This window comes from Pempheris klunzingeri, chromosome 15 (genome assembly GCF_042242105.1).
Source record: "Pempheris klunzingeri isolate RE-2024b chromosome 15, fPemKlu1.hap1, whole genome shotgun sequence".
NCBI classification, from domain to species: Eukaryota; Metazoa; Chordata; class Actinopteri; order Acropomatiformes; family Pempheridae; genus Pempheris; species Pempheris klunzingeri.
In genome coordinates, this window is record NC_092026.1 from 23,296,593 (window position 1) to 23,317,374 (window position 20,782).

The 20,782-nt window shown below is 43.5% G+C and overlaps 3 protein-coding genes across 3 annotated transcripts in view; 2 read left to right on the plus strand and 1 right to left on the minus strand.

The window, feature by feature from the left end:
• Nucleotides 1-3,436, minus strand: part of LOC139214614 (phospholipid phosphatase-related protein type 4-like) — a 29,596-nt gene extending 26,160 nt beyond the window's left edge. Inside the window, exon 1 of the mRNA XM_070845506.1 lies at nucleotides 3,362-3,436. Coding sequence (XP_070701607.1) covers nucleotides 3,362-3,436 — 75 coding nt within the window. The remainder of the gene's footprint in view (nucleotides 1-3,361) is intronic.
• Nucleotides 3,437-9,188: 5,752 nt separating this feature from the next.
• tyw3 (tRNA-yW synthesizing protein 3 homolog (S. cerevisiae)) lies at nucleotides 9,189-13,227 on the plus strand. The gene is made up of 6 exons (XM_070845192.1): nucleotides 9,189-9,902; nucleotides 10,587-10,667; nucleotides 10,761-10,859; nucleotides 11,471-11,542; nucleotides 11,680-11,813; nucleotides 12,858-13,227. The coding sequence occupies exons 1-6, from the start codon at nucleotides 9,498-9,500 to the stop codon at nucleotides 13,084-13,086; spliced, it is 1,020 nt and encodes a 339-aa protein (XP_070701293.1). The 5' UTR covers nucleotides 9,189-9,497; the 3' UTR covers nucleotides 13,087-13,227.
• Nucleotides 13,228-14,110: 883 nt separating this feature from the next.
• On the plus strand, nucleotides 14,111-19,231 carry LOC139214553 (phospholipid phosphatase-related protein type 5-like). Its single transcript, XM_070845432.1, has 6 exons — nucleotides 14,111-14,314; nucleotides 15,044-15,176; nucleotides 16,481-16,731; nucleotides 16,840-17,016; nucleotides 18,716-18,853; nucleotides 19,123-19,231. Exons 1-6 carry the CDS (start codon nucleotides 14,111-14,113, stop codon nucleotides 19,150-19,152), a joined length of 933 nt encoding a protein of 310 aa, XP_070701533.1. The 3' UTR covers nucleotides 19,153-19,231.
• The last annotated feature ends 1,551 nt before the right edge of the window (nucleotides 19,232-20,782 follow it).

A 20,782-nucleotide genomic window follows, 5' to 3' on the forward strand; every position in this document is an offset into this window, starting at 1 on the left:
GGAAGTTGTTGTAGCTAAAGCTCCATAAAAGACTGCAAAATACATAAAAGATGACCTTAACCTTACTGACAGTGTTTATATAGGCCTTATTTTGTACAATTCAAAAGTTTCAAGCCAGCAACAGACTGAACTAACGTAAAGCCTCGGTTTGCTTCAAATGAACACCTAAAGGCACCCGTGTGTTTGTCAAGAGCCTGCTGTCATAAAGAGGGGGGCAAAGAGATGAGGCGTCTGTGGTGTTGCTCACACATGTACACACAAAAATGACAGAAGGAGCTGTGTGAAAAATGAATCCCTGTCTTGCTGTCTCCCCTCCATTCACCTCACCTATTGTAGCATGACGTGGTTGTGATTACACTATTGTATTATGTTTTTTCTGAAAGTTTACATTTTTTTGAATAATACCTGATTATAATTATAATACCTGATTCTGGGGCTTTCAATAATCTAACAAGGACTTTGTTTGAACAACACTGAGGCCGTTCTGTTTATAAAATTCATTAAAAACTGAAAGCTATAGGGGACGAACATGGGTATGGAGCAGTGTTAAGCTCTTTACTTCATGATTAACAGATGTGTTAGAGTCCAAAACCCCTGGGAGCAAGACAATAATGTCACAGCATAAAGAACAGTGAGGCAAATGTGTATACATATATCTAGATCTTCCTCCAGGACTATATCATGCATATCTGTACATCTCTAGGTGAATCCATCAATCCATCATGATGATAATTTGACAGACATATTAACCAAAGCCTTCGAAGCCACTGTGCACACAATGAAAACCAGGCTGCAGTAGGGATGTTTTTCTCCTCTCTACGTTTCTAGCCCTGAACACAGATATAAAAATACACCCCATTCAGAGGGCCATGTTGCCTAGCAGCCAGTTAGTGGGTAGGATGGTGTGACAGTGTGTGAGATAGAAAATGTAGGAGACACAGAGCAGCTCTGTCAGGGAAAGAAATAAGAAACAAGCAACACTGATGATAGATTCAGAACGGTGTTTAATCCTAACCACAGATAAAAATCCCTATCACCCACCACTAATGTATACTGATGTGCAATGTTGTGTTTGCTCCAGACCTCATAATATTATGGATTCTCTAAAAAAGAGGCCAGGCTGAAACTATCCTTCATCACGCACTATGTTTACAGTTAACACAGCAAAATTTGAAGAAAAACATCAAACCAGGGACAGCTACATGCCAACAGGTTTTTCCCTCGTTAGTCACGTATCCATAATTTAGTGTGCCAAACACATAACACACAGCAGTGCCTATAGCTTGGTGGGATCATGGCTGGAACATTTAAAGACCGCTTTGGAAACATGCAGAGAGCACAGAAACACTGCTTCGCCCACCAGCACTGTAAAGATGTACTGTGGTGCAATATTTTGTGAAACCAAAACATCAAATGTATCTTCCAGCTGAAAATATCAACTGTCTTGCCCACTAGCTTCACAAGTAGTAGTGGAGTGTAGTGGAACAGGGTCGCTGTGAAAACAATGTTCTCTCTATACTCCATCCCACTGCACAAGGTGCATTCAGATTCAGCTTGATTTGACCACTGGTTCTGGTCTTGGTTTTGCAGTCTGTGATCTCTATAAATTGATGTCTGCACATGAATGCAGTGTCTGTAGGCAAAGGATAGGATTTTAGTATTGGAAGCATTCTGATTTGCATTTCTGGGCTTTGGTTGCGTTCAGGTAAACAGTCCGTGTGGAGAGCACTTGAGGCGGAGCGCGTTGGCTGAAATGCAACACCAGAACCCACTGGCTATCATCTGGCAATGCTTTCGTTTTATGAAGTTTCAGGATTACAAGATTGACTGTAAAGGCTTGTGCACACCTTGTCGTAGACAGGAACATAGGAGGAAATGTCCTGTCCCCGAGTAGAGTTTGACTGATTAATCAGTTTGATCACCATCCATCCATCCATCCATCCATTATCTACACTGCTTATCCATCAGGGTCACAGAGGGGGTGACTGGGTGAGAGGCGGGGTCACTCTGGACTGGTGGCCAGTCAATCCATATGTAACCAGGCTGATTAAAATACACAATGCGGGCACAATGAGCTGAATGAAGAGTATCCCAGTGCATTTTCTGTACTTGCACATGTGCAATGAGTACAGTGGGTTAATAAGGCTGCCATCTTCTCATGTCCCGTTGCCATGTGCGCTCATGGTTATTTAACTGCGTCGGACACACCAAGCAATTTCAAAGATTCTGATAATCGTCAGTCATCTCTTGGCCAAAGATATATCACTATAAGCTAAGCAACTTAGGATTCTGGACTGCTATCTGGTGAGATTCCCCAACAGCATACAGTGATAATCAGTTGTCTAGTCCTTCTCCAATGTATTCAGCCCAGTTGTGTGGGGACAGTTGACTGTAGTGGGCCACCATTCCAACTACCACTGGTATCGATACTACTACCAGGACCAATAGTAACAATGATAATCATTTTAAATGAAGACATGCACATTTTCTAGCCTGCAGGAAGTCTCTTCCACTAAATGCACTGTAGGCTTTAGTCCTGGAGCAAGGAGAGAGTGATCTGACAGGGGCATGCCACATGTGTCAGTCACAGTCGTCTGTAAACACTGAGGCTTTCTTTATTCTTTTCCCATCAAGGTGCTTTGATTGATTACACATGAATGATGAGGCTCTTGAAATATAACGGACAACAAGCTGTATAAGTCTCACAAAATCGTCATATCCACGAGGAATGATAACACGATGCGCTGTGGAGACTGCAGTGTCACTGGCTTCAAAAAGAAGAACAGGACTGGATGAACGATAAACACAGCTTGTCAGGATCACTGCCATCACACTGCATGGCCTTCATGATACAAGGATTACAGCACGTCTAGCTATTGTTACGTGGCAGTTCAACAGCATGCAGTAGGTGGGTACGGTCACGTATCCAGACTTGATGTGTCGACTTGGTGTGTATTTGCATCCTCAGCTTAAGCTCACTGTGTTATTTGGTGTGGTCGCCTGCTTCCTTACACTGTAGGCCTCAAGGAGTTAACAACTAAGAAAGAGCTGCCACATCCACCACCATTGTCTGTCAGCAGAACCAACCGGACCCCCCCCACCGTGCTGCCCTGAGCCGGAACCAGAGGCACCAGCATCACACCAGGATCCAGAATGAGAGCACTGATTCACGGCTCTGACACAGGTAGTCAGGTAGTCAGGTAGTCAGTGACTAGTAACCAGTTAGTCAACCAACCACATCAGACAGCAGCCTGTCAACTAGTCACGTCCATTTACCATTCATCACAGACAGACAGACAGATGGACAGACAGACAGACAGATAGATATATAGACAGACAGACAGACAGACAGATGTTTCACCTCTACAAAATAAAAGCAGGGCAGCAGAGTGACGCTGTCCTTGGTCCCTTTCAGCCGCTCCTTGGCACGAGACATGACGAGTGGTCGGTGGCCCCCCCCGCTGGCGGGAGACAGGGAGCTGTACTTGATTCCCGTCGTAATTTTGGCGAAATGTCGACCAATGTGGTTCCCCCCAGCTGTTAACGGAGGACCTGCATGGCCGTGTGCGCTGCGCTGGGGGTGTCACTGTAGAGTCTCCGTGCTCGCTCCTCCTCGGATGCGGGTGTTTCACTCCAGAACATGGTGCCCCCCTCCAGCCTGTCTGCTCACACCGAGCACCCTCACATCACACAGCATGTTCACAGGACAGATTTCTCCAGTCGCCCCTGGGCAGCCTGCAGCAGCTCATCCACTCACTCTGCTCCAGCTCGGCTCTGCTGCAGCAGGTGACCGCCGCTAAGCTGGACATATTGGGCCGACAGTATTTCCTGTCGGCGCTTTCAAAATAAAAGCGTATGACTATTTCTCATTAAGTACAAATTCCAGTGGATATTGTTAACAACATTTGTGCATACTTCAGTTGTAGTGGGGGGTTTTTCCAGAAGAGTTTTGCTTTTATTTTGATGGTAGAGTTAGTTATACAACAAATGTATTATCCATATCTGATTTATTAGCTACGGCTGATTTTCGCTAACTTGACGCCTCTCAGCCAATAATGATGCCAGGCAGTGGGGGAGGAAATTTAGAGGTAAACTTGATGACGTCTCTCTCTCTCTCTCTCTCACACACACACACACACACACACACACACACACATATAATAATAATGATCCATTATATATTATTGTTATTATATTTCAGTTTTATCCACAGACCGTTTTCGTTTTGTTTCCTTATCAGTGCTGAAAGTCACTATAGCCATTGTTCTGAGTTGAGAGCAGTCCCTTTAATCAACCCTTTAAATCACCCATCCCCTCCAGCCCCCATGTGTAGAGTGAGAACCACTGACATCTGGTACGGACCAGTTTTATTTGGAGTATTTCTTCAGTAGAAGGTTGTTCCATAATGATGTTTTTGGAATATACAGTCCTTTCTTCAAATATAATTCCGATTAATTGTAAGTCCATTCACATGACCGTCCATGCCAGATATGACTAGCAGTCTTTTTTCCTTTCATTTGGATAAACTGTTGTTTTAACGCTTGTCTTTTCACCCCAGATTTTAGGACCTGGGTTTCACATACAGAGTGATTCATCTTCTAATAGACAACCTTAGGAGGAAAACCAAAACTGAATGAAGGATGTGACAGCAGAAGTGTGCTAAAAACCTATTTTCCGCACGGATAGTGCGCATGAGTGTGTGTGAACACCCCCATCTAGCAGAACAGAGCCGTACTCGTGATAGTATGTGGGGCACACAGCCCTCAGGACACACAGGCATAAAATACTATGCCATGTTATGGCCTTGGGCCACTGCCTGCAATATGCTGTCAGTATGGTGACAGACTGCTACCACCTGATCGTGATAGTGATCAGGCCAGTCAGTTATCCTCACCTTTCAGTGTCATGACGGAGGTGGGATAGCATGAAAGCCAGCAGGATATGTTGTGGAAGAAGGGTAAGTACTGCACACGGAGAGTGATTTCAGCAGGTACTTACACTAAGTTACATTCTGAAGTTACATAATGTGATCAATCACTGTGGTTTTATGTCTAATCTATGAAACAGCATTGTTGAGTTGATACATTTGACAGTAATCTAATTGTATCAGTGGTACTCAATCCAAAATAAATCCTTCAGCACAAGAAATGAGAGCTTACAAATGATAAGATCCACTTTTAAAATAAAAAAACTTTCATTTTAAAGACTTCCAAAATATTACCTTAAAGACATTTTTGCACTGACTATTTTGACTAATCACAACAGGAAAAGCATGGGTGTAAATTACAAAATGAATGGTGTCACACTGTGACGTGTCAAAATGTCTGAGAAAATAGACAGCAAGTGTTAATTTAACTGAGCTGGTTAAAATCAATTCCAAAATAGCACACCTGCTTCTCTGCCTATTACCTGTTTTATTTGACCAGATAGATAGATAGATAGATAGATAGATAGATAGATAGATAGATAGATAGATAGATAGATAGATAGATAGATAGATAGATAGATAGATAGATGGATCAGCCCCTTAGGGGAAATTCAGGTATCCAATAGTCAATTAACAAATAATAAAATTGAGAAATAATAAAAGTGAAGTCAGTCAGTGAGCTGAAGTATAGTATGAATAGGCATTAATGCACATTGTCCTGGAGACAGAGACAGACAGAGAGAGTGGTGGGTCGTGAGCCACTGCCCTGAACTGAGGTGCTGTACAGTCTGACGGCTGTGGGGACAAAGGATCCTCTGTGCCGCTCCGTCCTCAGCTGCAGCGAGAGAAGCCGTCCACTGCAGCCGCTCCTCTGTCCTGCCAGGGTGGAGCGATCAGGCTGAAAGTGTCCATGATGGCCTGCAGCTTGCTCTTCACCACCATCCCCGGTGAATCCAGGCTCCTACCCAGCACTGAGCCAGTCTTATTAACCAGCTCATCCAGCTGCCTGCTGTTCTCAGCTGTCATGTTACCTCCCCAGCAGACTGCAGCACTAAACAGGACACTGGCCCCCGCTGACTGCTGGAACATGTGCAACATTTCACTGCTAAATAGCCGATTCTGTCCCTGTCTGCAGAGAGCATCTGTATCCAGGGACCAGTCCAGTTTGTTGTCCAGCTGCACACCTAGGTATTTGTTGGACTGCACCACCTCGATGTCCTTTTGTCGATTGCTGACTTGGCGAAGTGGGGGCTCAGACCTATGAAAGTCCATGACCATCTCTTTGGTCTTGGAGGTTTTCAGTTGGAGGCCATTCTTCTCACCCCAGCGACTAAAGGCTCTGACCAGGTCCCTGTACTCCCCTTCCTGTCCCTTCGTCAGGTACACCACAATAGCCATGTCATCAGATATATGTACAGTACAGGCCAAAAGTTTGGACACACCTTCTCATTCAATGCGTTTTCTTTATTTTCATGACTATTGACATCGTAGATTCTCACTGAAGGCATCAAAACTATGAATGAACACATGTGGAATTATGTACTTAACAAAAAAGTGTGAAATAACTGAAAACATGTCTTATTATATTCTAGTCTCTTCAAAGTAGCCACCCTTTGCTCTGATTACTGCTTTGCACACTCTTGGCATTCTCTTGATGAGCTTCAAGATGTAGTCGCCTGAAATGGTTTTCCAACAGTCTTGAAGGAGTTCCCAGAGATGCTTAGCACTTGTTGGCCCTTTTGCCTTCACTCTGCGGTCCAGCTCACCCCAAACCATCTCGATCGGGTTCAGGTCCGGTGACTGTGGAGGCCAGATCATCTGGCGCAGCACTCCATCACTCTCCTTCTTGGTCAAATAGCCCTTACACAGCCTGGAGGTGTGTCTGGGGTCATTGTCCTGTTGAAAAATAAATGATGGTCCAACTAAATGCAAACCCGATGGGATGGCATGTCGCTGCAGGATGCTGTGGTAGCCCTGCTGGTTCAGTATGCCTTCAATTTAAGCAATATTAGCATACTAGTTGTAATGATACTGGTAATAGTAAAATGGTATTGCAGTTACCTAATGCTTTTTAATATATGATGGAATAGCAACTCTTGTGTAGGTATAAAATTGTACAGAATGTAGTACAAATGTGTTGCTGATTCTTGACAAATGTGACAGTGTGTGTGGGGAAGGGGGAGGAACACTTCTAATTACATTCAATTATTCATCTGATATGAATAAATCCCTTCTAGCAAAGAAGTGACAGGCTCCACCAGCCGGAAGATACAGACTATGTTGGCAGTGTTTAGCAAAATAGATGCAACTAGACCGACTTTCCTTTTGTTTTGTTTCTCCTTTTCCACGTCGATCAAACAGGTGGTTTATGTTAGACACCAGCGGTGCTGACTATAACAATAATTGCACAAGCTTTACTTAAAGCTCTATGATTCAACGTTTAAAACATAGGATTATAGTTTTAGCTCTAGGTTTCCATGTCTTGCATCCATACTTGTAGAAGCAACATGCATGGTAAATCTATAATGATGCTTATCCATAATTATTACACAGCCACAGTTTTCTCTCAGATCTGATAGTTATGGTGGACTTTTATTTTCGCCCAGACCTGTTTTCATATAATTTTATGCAGTTTGATTCCTTTTTTAATCTGACCGACTGACACTACTTCATGCTAGGCTCTTGGCAGATAGCACTGTTGAAATTCTATATTCTTCTGAAGAATAGAGCCCAGTGAATTGATCCTACTAATCAGTATTGTGTTTGTGTATTCAAAGCCTGATTTGTGCTCTTCCTCTGTGCCACAGAGCTCCTGTGTTGTCCAGGAACTATTACAACACATCAGTGAGCCACACTGTTGCACTGGGTGAGATGGTCCTTCATTACCATGCACACATTACAAATTCTAGGCCAGCAAAGTCATGTCAGTCCAATAGGGGATAATACTTTCTCTCTCTGTCGCTCACTCTCTCTCCTCCTCCTCATCCTTGGGAATCACTACCCAGAGAAATCATCACATCGACCCTGTTAATCAAGACTAATTGGCAAGCAGGTGCCATGATGAAATCTACTGAACCTACATCTGCTTTGCTTAAAAGTAAAGGTCTGTACATACTCCGCAATAACAGAGAAATTTGTGAGTTTTCTCCAGGTGATCGCAGACCTCTAAGGGTTAACTACGCCCACTTCAAATTTCTGACCAACCACACAATAGTTCTCGGTCACAAGTTCTGCCCAGATGATGTTTCGAGAACAAGCTGCGAGAACTCCCAAACCAGGGCTGCAAGAAAAGAAAGAATGACGTCATTTTTTTCTCGCAGCCCTGAGAGAGAGAACACATTTTCTCTGTTTCTGCAGAGTATGTACAGGCCTTAAGTGGTTGGTGGACTATCTTGATCTGTAAACATGGAGGTAGCCGCTGGGTTTCTCAAAGATGGGTTGGTGGTGGATGTCAGCGGGAGGAAAACTCCCCCATAAAACTACTCACATGTGGATATGGAAGCTGTGGAGTACACCTGGACAGCAAGCTGGACTGGACAGACACACAGAGGACCAGGCAGACTCCACTTTCTGCAGGAGCCATTTAAAACTCTTCACCATAGGAGATGAACAGCAGAGGCATGGGGTGCTGCAGCTCTGTTCTGCTCTGCTGGTTAACATCTGTCTCTTTCTCTCTGGATTACTGTCTCTCAGTGGATTACACTCATTATGGGGCAGGCTGAAGTCCTACATGGTCTGTCTGAGGTGACAGAGGCGCTGATGGGCAGTCCTCGGTGATGCAGACATGAGGTAACTGCTACCTCCTCCTACCTATGGGCTAACCATGGGTGGAGACCATAGACAGGTTTATCCTGGGGGGATGTTAGCTCCTCTCCTAATCTGTGAATGGAGCACTGCTTTATCAGCAGCTAAAATGCTACATAAATGTTATAGAGTGATACAACCACTGAAGGCTGAACAGTGGTTTACAATGACACCTCACACAGTTCTTCTAAATAGAGTGAGGCAGCAGGTGCTGGTGTCTCTGTCTCTGGCTCCTTTCTCTATTTTACTGCAGCAGCAGAAGCAACTCTGAACCCTGTGGCTGTGACTGGGCAGGTTAGGAGGATAAGATCATGAATGGAGTCACTTTTGGTGGACGCTGTAAAACGTTTACAATCCAGTAGGGGGCGATATGCAGCAGCGTGTGAAGGTGGTGACCGCCAGAAACCTCAGAAGAAGAAGAGGAGGAGGAGGAGGAAGAAGAAGAAGAAGAAGAAGCGGAAGCGGAAGAGGAAGAGCCCTGTTGTGGTGGCGCCTAGCTGACATTTTGAAAGTAACGTACGAGCAAAGAAGAAAGATGCTTTTCGAAGTTTCCCCTGAGTGTGACTGAGCTTTTTAACTGCGCTGCTCCGCCTGCGGACACACGGACGGACTGACGGACACACTGACGGACTAACAGACCGACTGTTGAAGGACAGACTGACTGACACACTGACTGACAGACAGACACACTGACGGACTAACTGACAGACACACTGACGGACCAACAGACTGACTGTTGAAGGACAGACTGACGGAGGACAGACTGATGGACAGACTGGCGGAGGACAGACTGATGGACAGTCTGCTGAAGGACAGTCTGATGGAGGACAGACTGACGGAGGACAGACTGATGGACAGTCTGATGGACAGACTGATGGAGGACAGTCTGATGGAGGACAGACTGACGGAGGACAGACTGCTGAAGGACAGACTGGCGGAGGACAGGCTGATGGAGGACAGACTGCTGAAGGACAGACTGACGGAGGACAGACTGACGGAGGACAGCTCCCGGCGGTGGAGGCAGCAGAAGCAGCAGCGCCTGTCCCGGCTGGACCACAGTAAGAAGGGCAGCGTGGATGGAGACATTGAACACGTGGTGTCTCTGCTGAACAGCTGTGAGCAGTTCTTCACCACCAGCTCCTGCTCAGGCAGAATCATCCTCATCGACGGGGTGAGAGGCTTAACTTTAGAAAGGAACAATGAAGAGAGGCAGAGGAGAGACAGGAAGCTGAGGTCAGGTCTGAACAACTTTGTCAGCTGGAGGCCTGATATATAAAGGGAAGCATCTTTTTTTAGTGGATAGAACAAAATGAGTTGCCTCCAGAGATGAATGTACTCAGGACAGAAACAGGTAATAATTAGAATACTAATGAAATGAACAAAGTCATAGTTAAATTGAAATCTAAATCTATTTCTAGAATGAATGGTAGTAAGTAGTGTTGAATGAAATAAGGACAAAGAAATAAAGGTTAGCATCCACAGCGACCACCATAACAACGATTTGTAATGTTAAGAGTCTTTGTAATATCTAAAAAAAGAAAGCTGGTAGATCCATCTGTCTTCTGTGTCTACATTATGCTCCAGTAATAGTTCCACACTGTCAAACAACAGACCTGAGCAGCATCACATGTTATATAAGGCAACAGTGGCAGGAAGAACTCCCCTTTAACGGGAAGAAACCTGGAACAGAACCAGGCTCGGAGGGGGGAGGGGCTTTCTGTCAGGGTCCGTGTTGGGTGGAGGCGAGAGAGAGACAGAACAGCAGCCAACACACTAACAGCAGCTCTAGCACTGACTACAGGAGTGTGACTGATGAATCCCATGTGAGTTGCAGGCCTTGTCTCTTCCTCTGTAGGCTCCAGGCAGCAGTGAGGTCCACAAACAGAACTGTGTTTGGCTGTTTGTCTCACACCAGAAATGTGAATCTGATGACCTGGTGAGATATGACGGCCTTTCGGGTGGATTTGTGATGCTTCATCTAATAATGTAGCTTTCTTATGAACAAGAGTACTTTGCATGTGTTCTTCAGGTGTCTGGTCTGGCCCGGTCCAGGGGAGATGCAGTGTTGAAGTTTGAGCCCTTCGTGCTCCATGTTCAGTGTCGGCAGCTGGAGGACGCTCAGGGCATGGTGAGAATGACAGGAAACACAACATCGCTCCTCACTGCTGGTGGACAACTGGAATTACTAAAAACTTCAGTTTGTCTAAGGATTAAATCACCATACCAGTGATTTGTGCACGTTTTGGTCAACTATTACACTCAATTTACATGCAGTGTTAGTAAGCCTGTCATATCTAGCCTTATATCGGTTGGGGTTGATGTCTGCCACCTGAGCACGAGTGACGTGGTGTTTAAATGTGGCATGTACCTGTGGAAAAGCAGCCACACACCAACAGTGAAGCTGGCAGACCACTGAGAATAAAACAAATGGAATATAATCAATCTCATTGTTGCTGACTGAAAGTGGGGACCATGGTGCTGCATCTATACGGCCAACCAGAAAGATAGTACTAAAAGATAATAAGATAATATAAATCAGATCATTTCTTTCAGTTCCATATGGTCTGAACATATACATGCTGCTACATGTTCTATACATGACACTTAAACCAGTGCTTTGGTCTTTCAAAATAATGAATTTGTTTAGTTGTGAAAGAAGTTGTCTAAGAGTTTAACATTGGGCTGTTTTAGTAGTCACTGACCACTCAGTCATTAAAATATATTTTTTCTCTCTTCCAGCACTCGGTGGCCGTCAACTCAGGCTTCAGGAACTCTGGTCTCACTGTCAGCAAGACAGGGAAAATCATCATGGTGGGCCATGCGACATGAAGGACATTTCCGGGACTGTGAAAATAATCTGGCTGTAATCTGTGCCATCAATGTCAGTTCATACAGGAGAAATATGCTGTATGAAAGGTGTAAAGGCCTCCTGTGTTTTGTCACTGCAGGCGGTCCGTAGCACCCATGGCCTGGAGGTTCCTCTCAGCCAAGAAGGAAAGCTCCTGGTTGAACAAGAGTATATCCATTTCCTAACTCAGATAGCCAATCAGAAGATGGAGGAGAATCTTAGACGGATCCACAGGTCAGTTTGCTAATAGGCTCTCTCCCATTTAGTGATTGGTAAAACTAACAACGTTGTAGGTTAAACATGTTGTAGCTCCAGCTGCCACACAGGGAAAACTCCTTTTCCTGGTCGAGTGTGGAGGATGAATTAGGAGTCTTAAAACCTGAAGAATGAAGCCGCTTAATAGTATGGTGGCACTAATGTATCGCTTACCAGGCAGCAGCTGGATGAACAGGCTGTTGTGGGGGTGACTCCTGTCCTGTAACATCCTTTGGGCTCACTGACCGATGTCAGGATTGGCACCAGTGATGGACAGCTTCAGCTTTAGTCACCCGCTGCAGAGCCCACTGTTCTGTTCAGCCAAGTCAGGATGCTTTCCATGCTCCTGAGCCACCTAAAGGTGCTTTATTAAATTTACTTTAGAAATACAGCAGAGTTTTCTTTACGGAGGGGGGGGGGGGCTGATCCCTAGAAGCCTGAAACTGTTCACCTGAGAGCATCCTCTGGATCTGTTGGTTCTGAATGCAAATTGGTCTTGCTGTAGTTTCTGATGTGCTGGAGAACAGGTTTCTCAAGCGATCATCATCATCATAGGGGTGGGTGCCACAGGGCCAGACTGTGCAGACATAAGAAGCATGGGGAGGGTGCTGGAGAAGATTGGAACACTCCTGGTTATCATGTTATCAGGCCCAGCAGCTTTGCTCAGGAGGTGGAGTGGACTTGTCTAATAAAGAGTCCAGCAGTCAACTCCTCTACTAGCATGGCCTCAAACGTGATGGGGGGGGCGCTCCTGCTATTGTAGCTGGTGTTGGTCTGGATTGGCCACATCAACAGGTCTCTCTCCAGTCTCTCCTGATGTCTCCTTGATCTTAGCTTCCAGTGTTTTGGGATTCTGGGGGGTCCTCTCTAATTCCCCCAGGCTGAGTAATGATGAGCGAATGGCTGTTAACCGCAACATGAATAATGTTTTCAATAAATCTCGACATCAGAATGCAGTTGGAACAAGTGTAAGCCCAGCGCAAGGAGCTCTGATGTGATCTGTATTCTGTTGGTCATCTCCAGGTTCTACCAGAGTCTGCAGTCATTCTTGTCTATGAAGAAACTCCCAGGTTCCCCTATCTCACAGGAGACAGAAAAGGGGGTAGAAGAAGACAAGGAGGGGAAGAACACAACAACAAGTGTCTATAAACGGAGGCGGAAGAGAGAACAACATCGCCAAACTGACTGCTGCCATGGTGACGGGTCCAGCAGCGTGCCAGAGCTGGAGGACTGTCAGGATCTGTTCTTATGAAGCAGTGGCTATGCTAACCTGCTCCTTCCATCACTGACTGGAAAATAGTGTTTCTCTTTGGGAATGTTTTGGTGCTAATTAGTAGTTTTATTTCAGAGAGCTGGGGCCTGTATCACATGGTGGATACTTGTAATAAAGACATTCTTATACATCAGGAGAATCCCTTTGCTCATGTGTGCATGTGTGTTCACGGGGCAGCTGGACTGACCATCCTGGAGGAGAGAGCTCTTTCCAGTTGGTTGGCCCTCACTAGGCGGTAGACACAAAAAACAGTGCTGTAACTCTCACCCATATTTTGTTTAAGTGCCATAAACTAGGGTGCACATGTGCTACTGTGTGGCAGTGGTTTCATATTATTCACATGTGTTACCACTGGAGGGCAGCAGCACTCATTAAGTCCAACTGTAAGCTGTTTGGTTTGTCAGTGTATTTATTATGTATTTAGTGCCATTGACTGGGATTGAACTGACCTCGACTAGAGATGTAGAATAATTGAAATTATATATATTATAATTCAAAAAATATTGCAATGCTGAACGAATGAAAGTGCCACTCACACTGTCTGCTCCAATTTCTTCCTGCAAAGCACTGATGCTAGTTCAGTAGACTGCAAGTGGCTCTTTAGAGACTGTTCAGTGAAATAGAATAAATTCCCTGGTCACTGCAGTCAGATGATTCAGGAAATTCAAAGGAGCGGAAGGACAAGGTTTTCCTCCCACAGAATCAGAAAAAAAGGAACAGACGAGCGACTATCTCCATCTTCATCATCTTTAGTGTACTTTGCATATTTGCACCGCAGTGTTCTTCAGGAATTGCTCAGCTGGGTTATACATCATAATTATTACAAAACTGGATTATACAGCAGTTTGATGGGTGACGTTAACCAGGACGAAGTAAAACTGGATTATTCACCATGGTGACACGGAGCAGGAATCAGTGATTGGAAGTTAGAAGTTTGAGTCTTCATCACTGTGAACAGCATCCAGGACTTCTTCAGATCAGATTGCTGGGAGCTGAACCCACCATGCTGTACTTCCAGGTGGTGATTCTGGCAGCTACGGTTATGCTGGCTTATTACTGTGAGTTCACTGACACTTTCAGTCCAGCACAGCAGGGGTTCATCTGCAGAGACCCAACTTTAACGAAACCAGATCCTGGACCTGAACAGGACAGCCGCATCCAGCCTGTGATACTGTACTCTGTGGTGGGTGGATTGCCTGTTGTGCTGGTGAGTCCTACGGATTTTAACACTATCAAGAGAGGCTGTGGCTTTCCTGTGCTACCTTCAAGAGAGCTGGAGAGGGATGTAGAGAGGCCTTCAGTCATGCATGTTAAAGGGGAATTAAGTATTTTTATATTGTACATGTCTAATTCACTTTCCAGCTGGTTCTGAAGGATGAATTGAAAGACATTTCTACTATTTTACAAATTTTAGTGAACTTCAGACCCATTTTAAATTTCCATTTGTAACAAAACCGCTGGAGAAAGCTGTGATGATATAGCTCGGAGATCATTTTAGTATTCAAGATCCGATGCGTCATTCTCAGCATAGCTGTCTGTGTTACTGAAAGTCATGAAATCATTAGGAGGCCTCCAACAGCTGACTGTAGTATCTGAAGTCTTCTAGATATTGCACGTGTCTCTACTTCTTACTGGAGCTGAAATGACCACATTCCTGCAAGTTCAGTTCACATCTGAATGGCAAACAAACAGTGAAACCTGAAGATCTGCTTTGCATAGGTTTTCAGGGGAAGGTTAGTATTTTCCATCATGATATGAATGCTGGTGATTAGTTACACTGGTTAGATATTCTGGAGGACAAACTGAATAAGTGGAATAGGTGGGGTATGTCAATGAGCATGTGTTAACATCATTACTGGTAACTTTATTCCAAGAATTCAACATTCCAGGTATTCAGCCTTCTCCAAAAGTGACCTTTTCTCATTTTGTTTTGCAGATTTCAGGTGTAGAGCTTGTTATCTTCCTCCTTCACTACAACTCAAACAACCTCTACGACCAAGAGAAGGTTGTTGTCATGGGTGACTGTTGCTATGTCAACCCCATGGTGCGCAGGACATTCCGTTTCCTTGGTAAACTGGGAACAAATATTGCATTAAAATAAATAAAGGTCTCATATTATGCAAGGTTTTTAGTTAATACTTGTTTTTGGAGGTCCTACTAGATCAGGTTTATATGGTTTCATGTTCAAAAAACACATGATTTTTCTCCTACAGACATGGCTGCTGCAGCTGTTGCCAGCCTCGGTCTGCACGTTCTGTTTTAGCAAAACAGAACAGAACAGTCTGCATGTTCCGTTTTAGCAAAACAGAACAGTCTGCATGTTCCGTTTCAGCAGAACAGCACAGTCTGCATGTTCCATTTTAGCAGAACAGAACAGTCTATACGCTCCGTTTTAGCAGAAAAGAACAGTCTATCCGCTCCGTTTTAGCAGAACAGAACAGTCTATCCGCTCTGTTTTAACATCAACATCTTTGTGGTACCCAGACCTGGTAACACAGCTGTTGCTGATGCTGGTAGCACAAACGATGGCAGACAGTTAGATTCAGGAAGTTTTCAGTGGGCAAGGACAGTCAGTCTGCTGGAGGAGGTCACATGAACAACAGATCCCTTTATGACATCATAATAAGAGCTAAATCTAAACGGCATGTTTTCACGCACATTTACTGAGAGATGGAGCAGGAGAAACAGAGAGGGTGGTCTTTTCCCAGTGTTTGTCTGTAGGCACGCCACGGACACGTTTAAGAATATGTTTTGCACAATATGGGACCTTAAAATCTTTAATGCTGTTTAGCTTTTAGCTTGATATATTTTGTGGTTTAGTCAGAAGTGCTTGATTGATCATCAATAAGTGTCATTCAGTGAGGATCATAGTCATCTAGGAGGCAGTTCAGTTCAGTTCAGTGAGTCTCTGTCCTCTTTGCATCACACGCTCTGATGTACCGAATTAAAACCTCCTTTTTGATTGTGACTTGACCAGCTCATTCAAATATTCAAAGTGTCGGGTAAATGATAATTCTAACAAGCTGATGGTCTTGATGAACTTGTTCTCCTTAGAACAAAATACTCATTACAAGACCCTTTTAGTAATGAGAAGGTGCAGAAAATGTTGATTTGACCTGGTGTGCTTCCATACTTTTACTTTCAATGCAGAACGACTACTTGTATTAGTACATGTCAGTACTGCCACTGATCTGAATACTTCCTTCCACTACTGTGTTGATGTGAAAGATTTATGTCAATTTCATTTCCATCTAAATCTTCAATCTGGCATCTTCCAACATGTGAAAGCAGTCTGATGGAGCAAAATGCTGATTTGAAATGTTTGATTTGTGTACAAATGTAAACAATCAAATCTGTGTGTGTTTCCCTGTAGGTGTGTACGTCTTTGGTCTGTTTACAACAGACATCTTTGTCAACGTAGGTCAGCTTATGACAGGAAGTCTGGCTCCTCACTTCCTGTCTGTTTGCCAACCTAATTACACTGCCCTCGGCTGCCAGGACACCACGCACTTTGTCACTCAATCAGATGCTTGTACTGGTGACCCTGATGACATTATGAGAGCCAGAAAGACTTGCCCCTCCAAAGAGGCTGCGTTGAGTCTGTATACAGCTGTTTACCTGGCGGTGAGTTTTAATGTCATCGCTGCGGGAAGCATGCAGCATGAATGATCAACAAGCATATGACAGTGGCTTTGAATGATGTCACAGAAAGAAAATAATGTGCTTTTTCAGATGTACATCATGTCCTGTCTGGGTTCCAGTGGAGGTCACCTGACTGGCCCCCTCCTCAGCCTCTCATTGGTCAGTCTGGCTGTGCTAACAGGCATCAACAGAGTGTCTGAGTACAGGAACCACTGGAGTGATGTCATTGCAGGACAAGCCATTGGGGGAGCCATTGCTGTCTTTCTGGTTAGTTATTGTTCATCTCATGGGTTGTAGGAGCACAAATGCTAATGACCATAACAAGAGACTTTTTCTGTGGTGCAGTGTTTACTCAGGGCTTCTTATTTTTAGATTTCCCTCACTGATGTTCACTTTCACAGTTCATGTGTTTGCTCCTCTCATTCTGTTTTACTAAGGTCATACTTTAGTGTTATACATCTCTATGTAATGACAAGCCTCTCAAATAAAATGATGCTGAATTTCAGTCCCCAGAGAAGCTTATTGGTATTGCTGTGGAGCTGCTTAATGTCTCTTACAATGTGCAGTCTACAGACCATAATACCACACTGGTAATGCTAACAAACAATCTTAGGTCTTATATTGTTTGGCCTACACACCAAAGACAATGTCTGATTAGATCTACAGACTGTGGCTCACTGAAAGCTCTGTTACTCTCCTGTGTTATCATCATTAGTACATATGGCTTTGTGTTTCCCAACATCGCTCAGTCCAACTTCAGCCCGACTGAACTTATTAGCCAGAGTAATTGAACACACCTGCGTACGTGTGCAAGGTCTTTTCACACTTCCTGGCTGGTAGTTTTACTCGCCTGACAGTCCACACTAGAAGATCACAAACATAAATGCTGAGCACATTTGATAATGACTGGTTCAGAAAGTTGGGTCAGAGAGCAGCTAAAAGAGGATGGTGACCTCCTTACAGCAGGGGATCATGTGCTTGACTACCTCATTAGGCAGAGCAGCTCCTCCGCCTACAAACCTTGTGGGATTCCTAACAGCAACATGACCATAAAAGTCCGATCATTATCCATGTTTCTGGAGGTATCAGATTATTCCAGTGATCATGTAAACGTATGCTGAGTGGGCCCCAGATGACCAAACCAGACTGAGGGATCTCTCAGACTCAGCCTGTTAGGATCAGCTCTACTTCATCAGACCCACGTCTAATTCAAAGCTGTGTTTTGTCAGGCTTGGCTTAAAGTATCTGTAGTTCTCCTATAAAGCTGCCCATTCACATGTTTGCATTGATGTACAATCTCTTGATATATTAGAAATCTGACATTTACAAAATCAATACATCAAAAGTAAAATAAGTAAATGAAATAAGTGAAAAGTAAATATTAGTATTTAACATTTCTGGAGTCCTTGTATTTGCCAGTAGACAAAAGGCAGATCGCTCGGTCCTCAAATGGACTCACTTCTTTGAGGTAGTGATTTAAATGAAAGACTTTCCCTAAAATATGTCACATTTTAAGGCACTAACCAGAGAATCGTAGCCTCTTTCCAGAGAGTCAGACCACCACTCTGCCAGTATAGAAAACTGGTCTGATGGACTAACTTGCTGCAGGACACACATACACACAGCACACTAGTTGTTGCTTGAATGAACTTGAATTCCTCTTTTGTGTAACAAGTCATGCATGACGGTCTTGGCTGGAACAAAAAGCTGGGTCACAAAAACAATCTAAACAAACATGATGAAGCTCTGTCTCCCTCAAGTCACACTAAAAATACCTCAGTAGTAGAAGTTCCCCAGCTCAGGTCCTCGTGTCGGGCTTGTTCTGTTGCTGCATGACTGTGTTTGTCTATGTATTTTTCTTGTGATATACAAATCACCTCATTTGGCAGTGCCAGCATCATTTGAAATGATTCCAATGTCTGTACATGACTGTAACCAGTGTGTCTTCATCTTTCTGTCTTCCTAGGTCGTGTTTGTGGTTCAGTATTTTAAAAAGAGACCTGTGATTTCTCTTAGTCCCTCAGATGGAGGCACAGCCAACACTGATGAGGCTTCGTCCCAAATGAATCACACCATGGAAACCAGTAACAAATTTGTTACACAGGTAAAACATACATGTTACAATATTTCACCAGTCACAGTTTTTCTGATATGACATAAACTGAAAGTGTACATACCTTAAGGAAAACGCTTCGGTAAAGAGAGAGGCACATACACAAGTTTTCATACTACTTAAAGCACGATGGAAACGTTCAACAGTCCATTGTTTGTTTGACATTCATTGTCTGACAACTAAACAATAAAAATATCAATATTCTGCTCAATGTATAAATTCTATTGTGGGACAATACATCTCTGTTTCTGTTCCTATAGATCCAAGGATCATTCACAGAAGTCACTTGACTATGACCCCCCCACGACCACAACTACGTGACCATGGGGAAATGAGGGTCACCTATTTTACATTACACCTGGACCTTCATATTTTGAGATTGTACCTCACCTTCTTTTTGAGCAAGAAGTATAATTGCAATAAGCGGCCAATAGATGCACATTCTTTTACAGTTTTGCTTGACATCTGCTTCACCTGCTGCTTTTTAAAAAGCAGGTAGAGGGTGCTGTTCTCCCATTATGAAATCTCTCAGGTGCATTTAAAAAATATTTTGGCAACACCATTGGTGTCAGATCAGAGGTACAGTATTTCAGTCTCATTGGTTTACTTTAATTACCAAGGTACATGACATATTGGTGCAATACTACAAATGATGGTACATGTAGGACCTTTAGGGTATTCAGAGGCAACAAAATACAGATATTTCAAACAACATCTTAATGTCTTATTTGTCATGACATGAATTCACAGTGTGTCATAAAGTATAGTAGTAGTCCATGAGTTCTTTAGGGGTCTTTAAGAGGAATACTGTGAAATATTATAGCTAATCATATGGTTACATCTGTAGTTAGTGGTCACAGTTTAAGTCAGGTCATCTGAGCATGTCCAGATCCTACACTGATGTCCTCAGTGTCCTTTCAACATGGTAGTATGGTAGCACAACTTACAAATGAGTTGTTTTGGTACCATATAACTTTGTTCTGTCATTTATTTGCATGTCTTTTTAGTTTTGTTAATAGTGAAAAGACTGAAAAACACCCTCAGAGATACTAGACGTCCTTGTGGTCCCTTCAAACATTGTTTGATGTGTTCTCTCTTCCACGTTAAATCTGTTTCTGTTGAACGTGTGTCATGTTTGGAAGTACAGTGTTGCATTACTTAAAGCTCCCAAGGCAATTATTTTTGTATACACCTGCTGTGTTTTACCTCACACTGTCATCTATTCTACTCACTCTACTATTCTTATTCCACCGTGTGACCAATCATTTTATCTCAGACATTAGTAATCAACGTTGTGATGAAACTTGGATCTATCAGGCTGAATGATGTGTTTTGTGAGTGTTTGTCTCAAGGATTGTACAGTAGCAGTGGTCCCCTTACTAATGCTGACAATAAATGCATGTCATTTACATTTAATTACATTTCGCTGTGCTGTTATTCTACTTTGCAAATGCATTCATCACATTATGGTTTCTGATATGGCCGCTATCCATAATAAACAGCCCTTTGAATAATAATGATGACAGTAACCTACAACAATAATCAATAATAATTAGAACCCTACTTTGACGTCACCTAGAAGAACACTTGTGGGTATTTTTTCTGGTCTCTTTAGGACTGTAAACCAGACCATTCAAAATGTTCCACCACAGTCAGTCAGTTTATTCATTAAATGACACAAGACTCTGACATTTATATTTAACCTTGTCTAAAAATGACCATTTTTAAGGGTAATGCAGGATTTAATATGTTTTACAAGATATAAGGGCAGAGCTGCTGTCTGCAGGGGAGCGTTTAGTGCAGGCGGTTATGGACCCGTCAGAGACTCAGTCAACCAAAATGTTCTCCGTGCTCCAGAAGTCTGGTTTTCTAACTTTTACTAAGTAGACACGTCAGGTCTGACTCAAGTGCTGTAGGAAT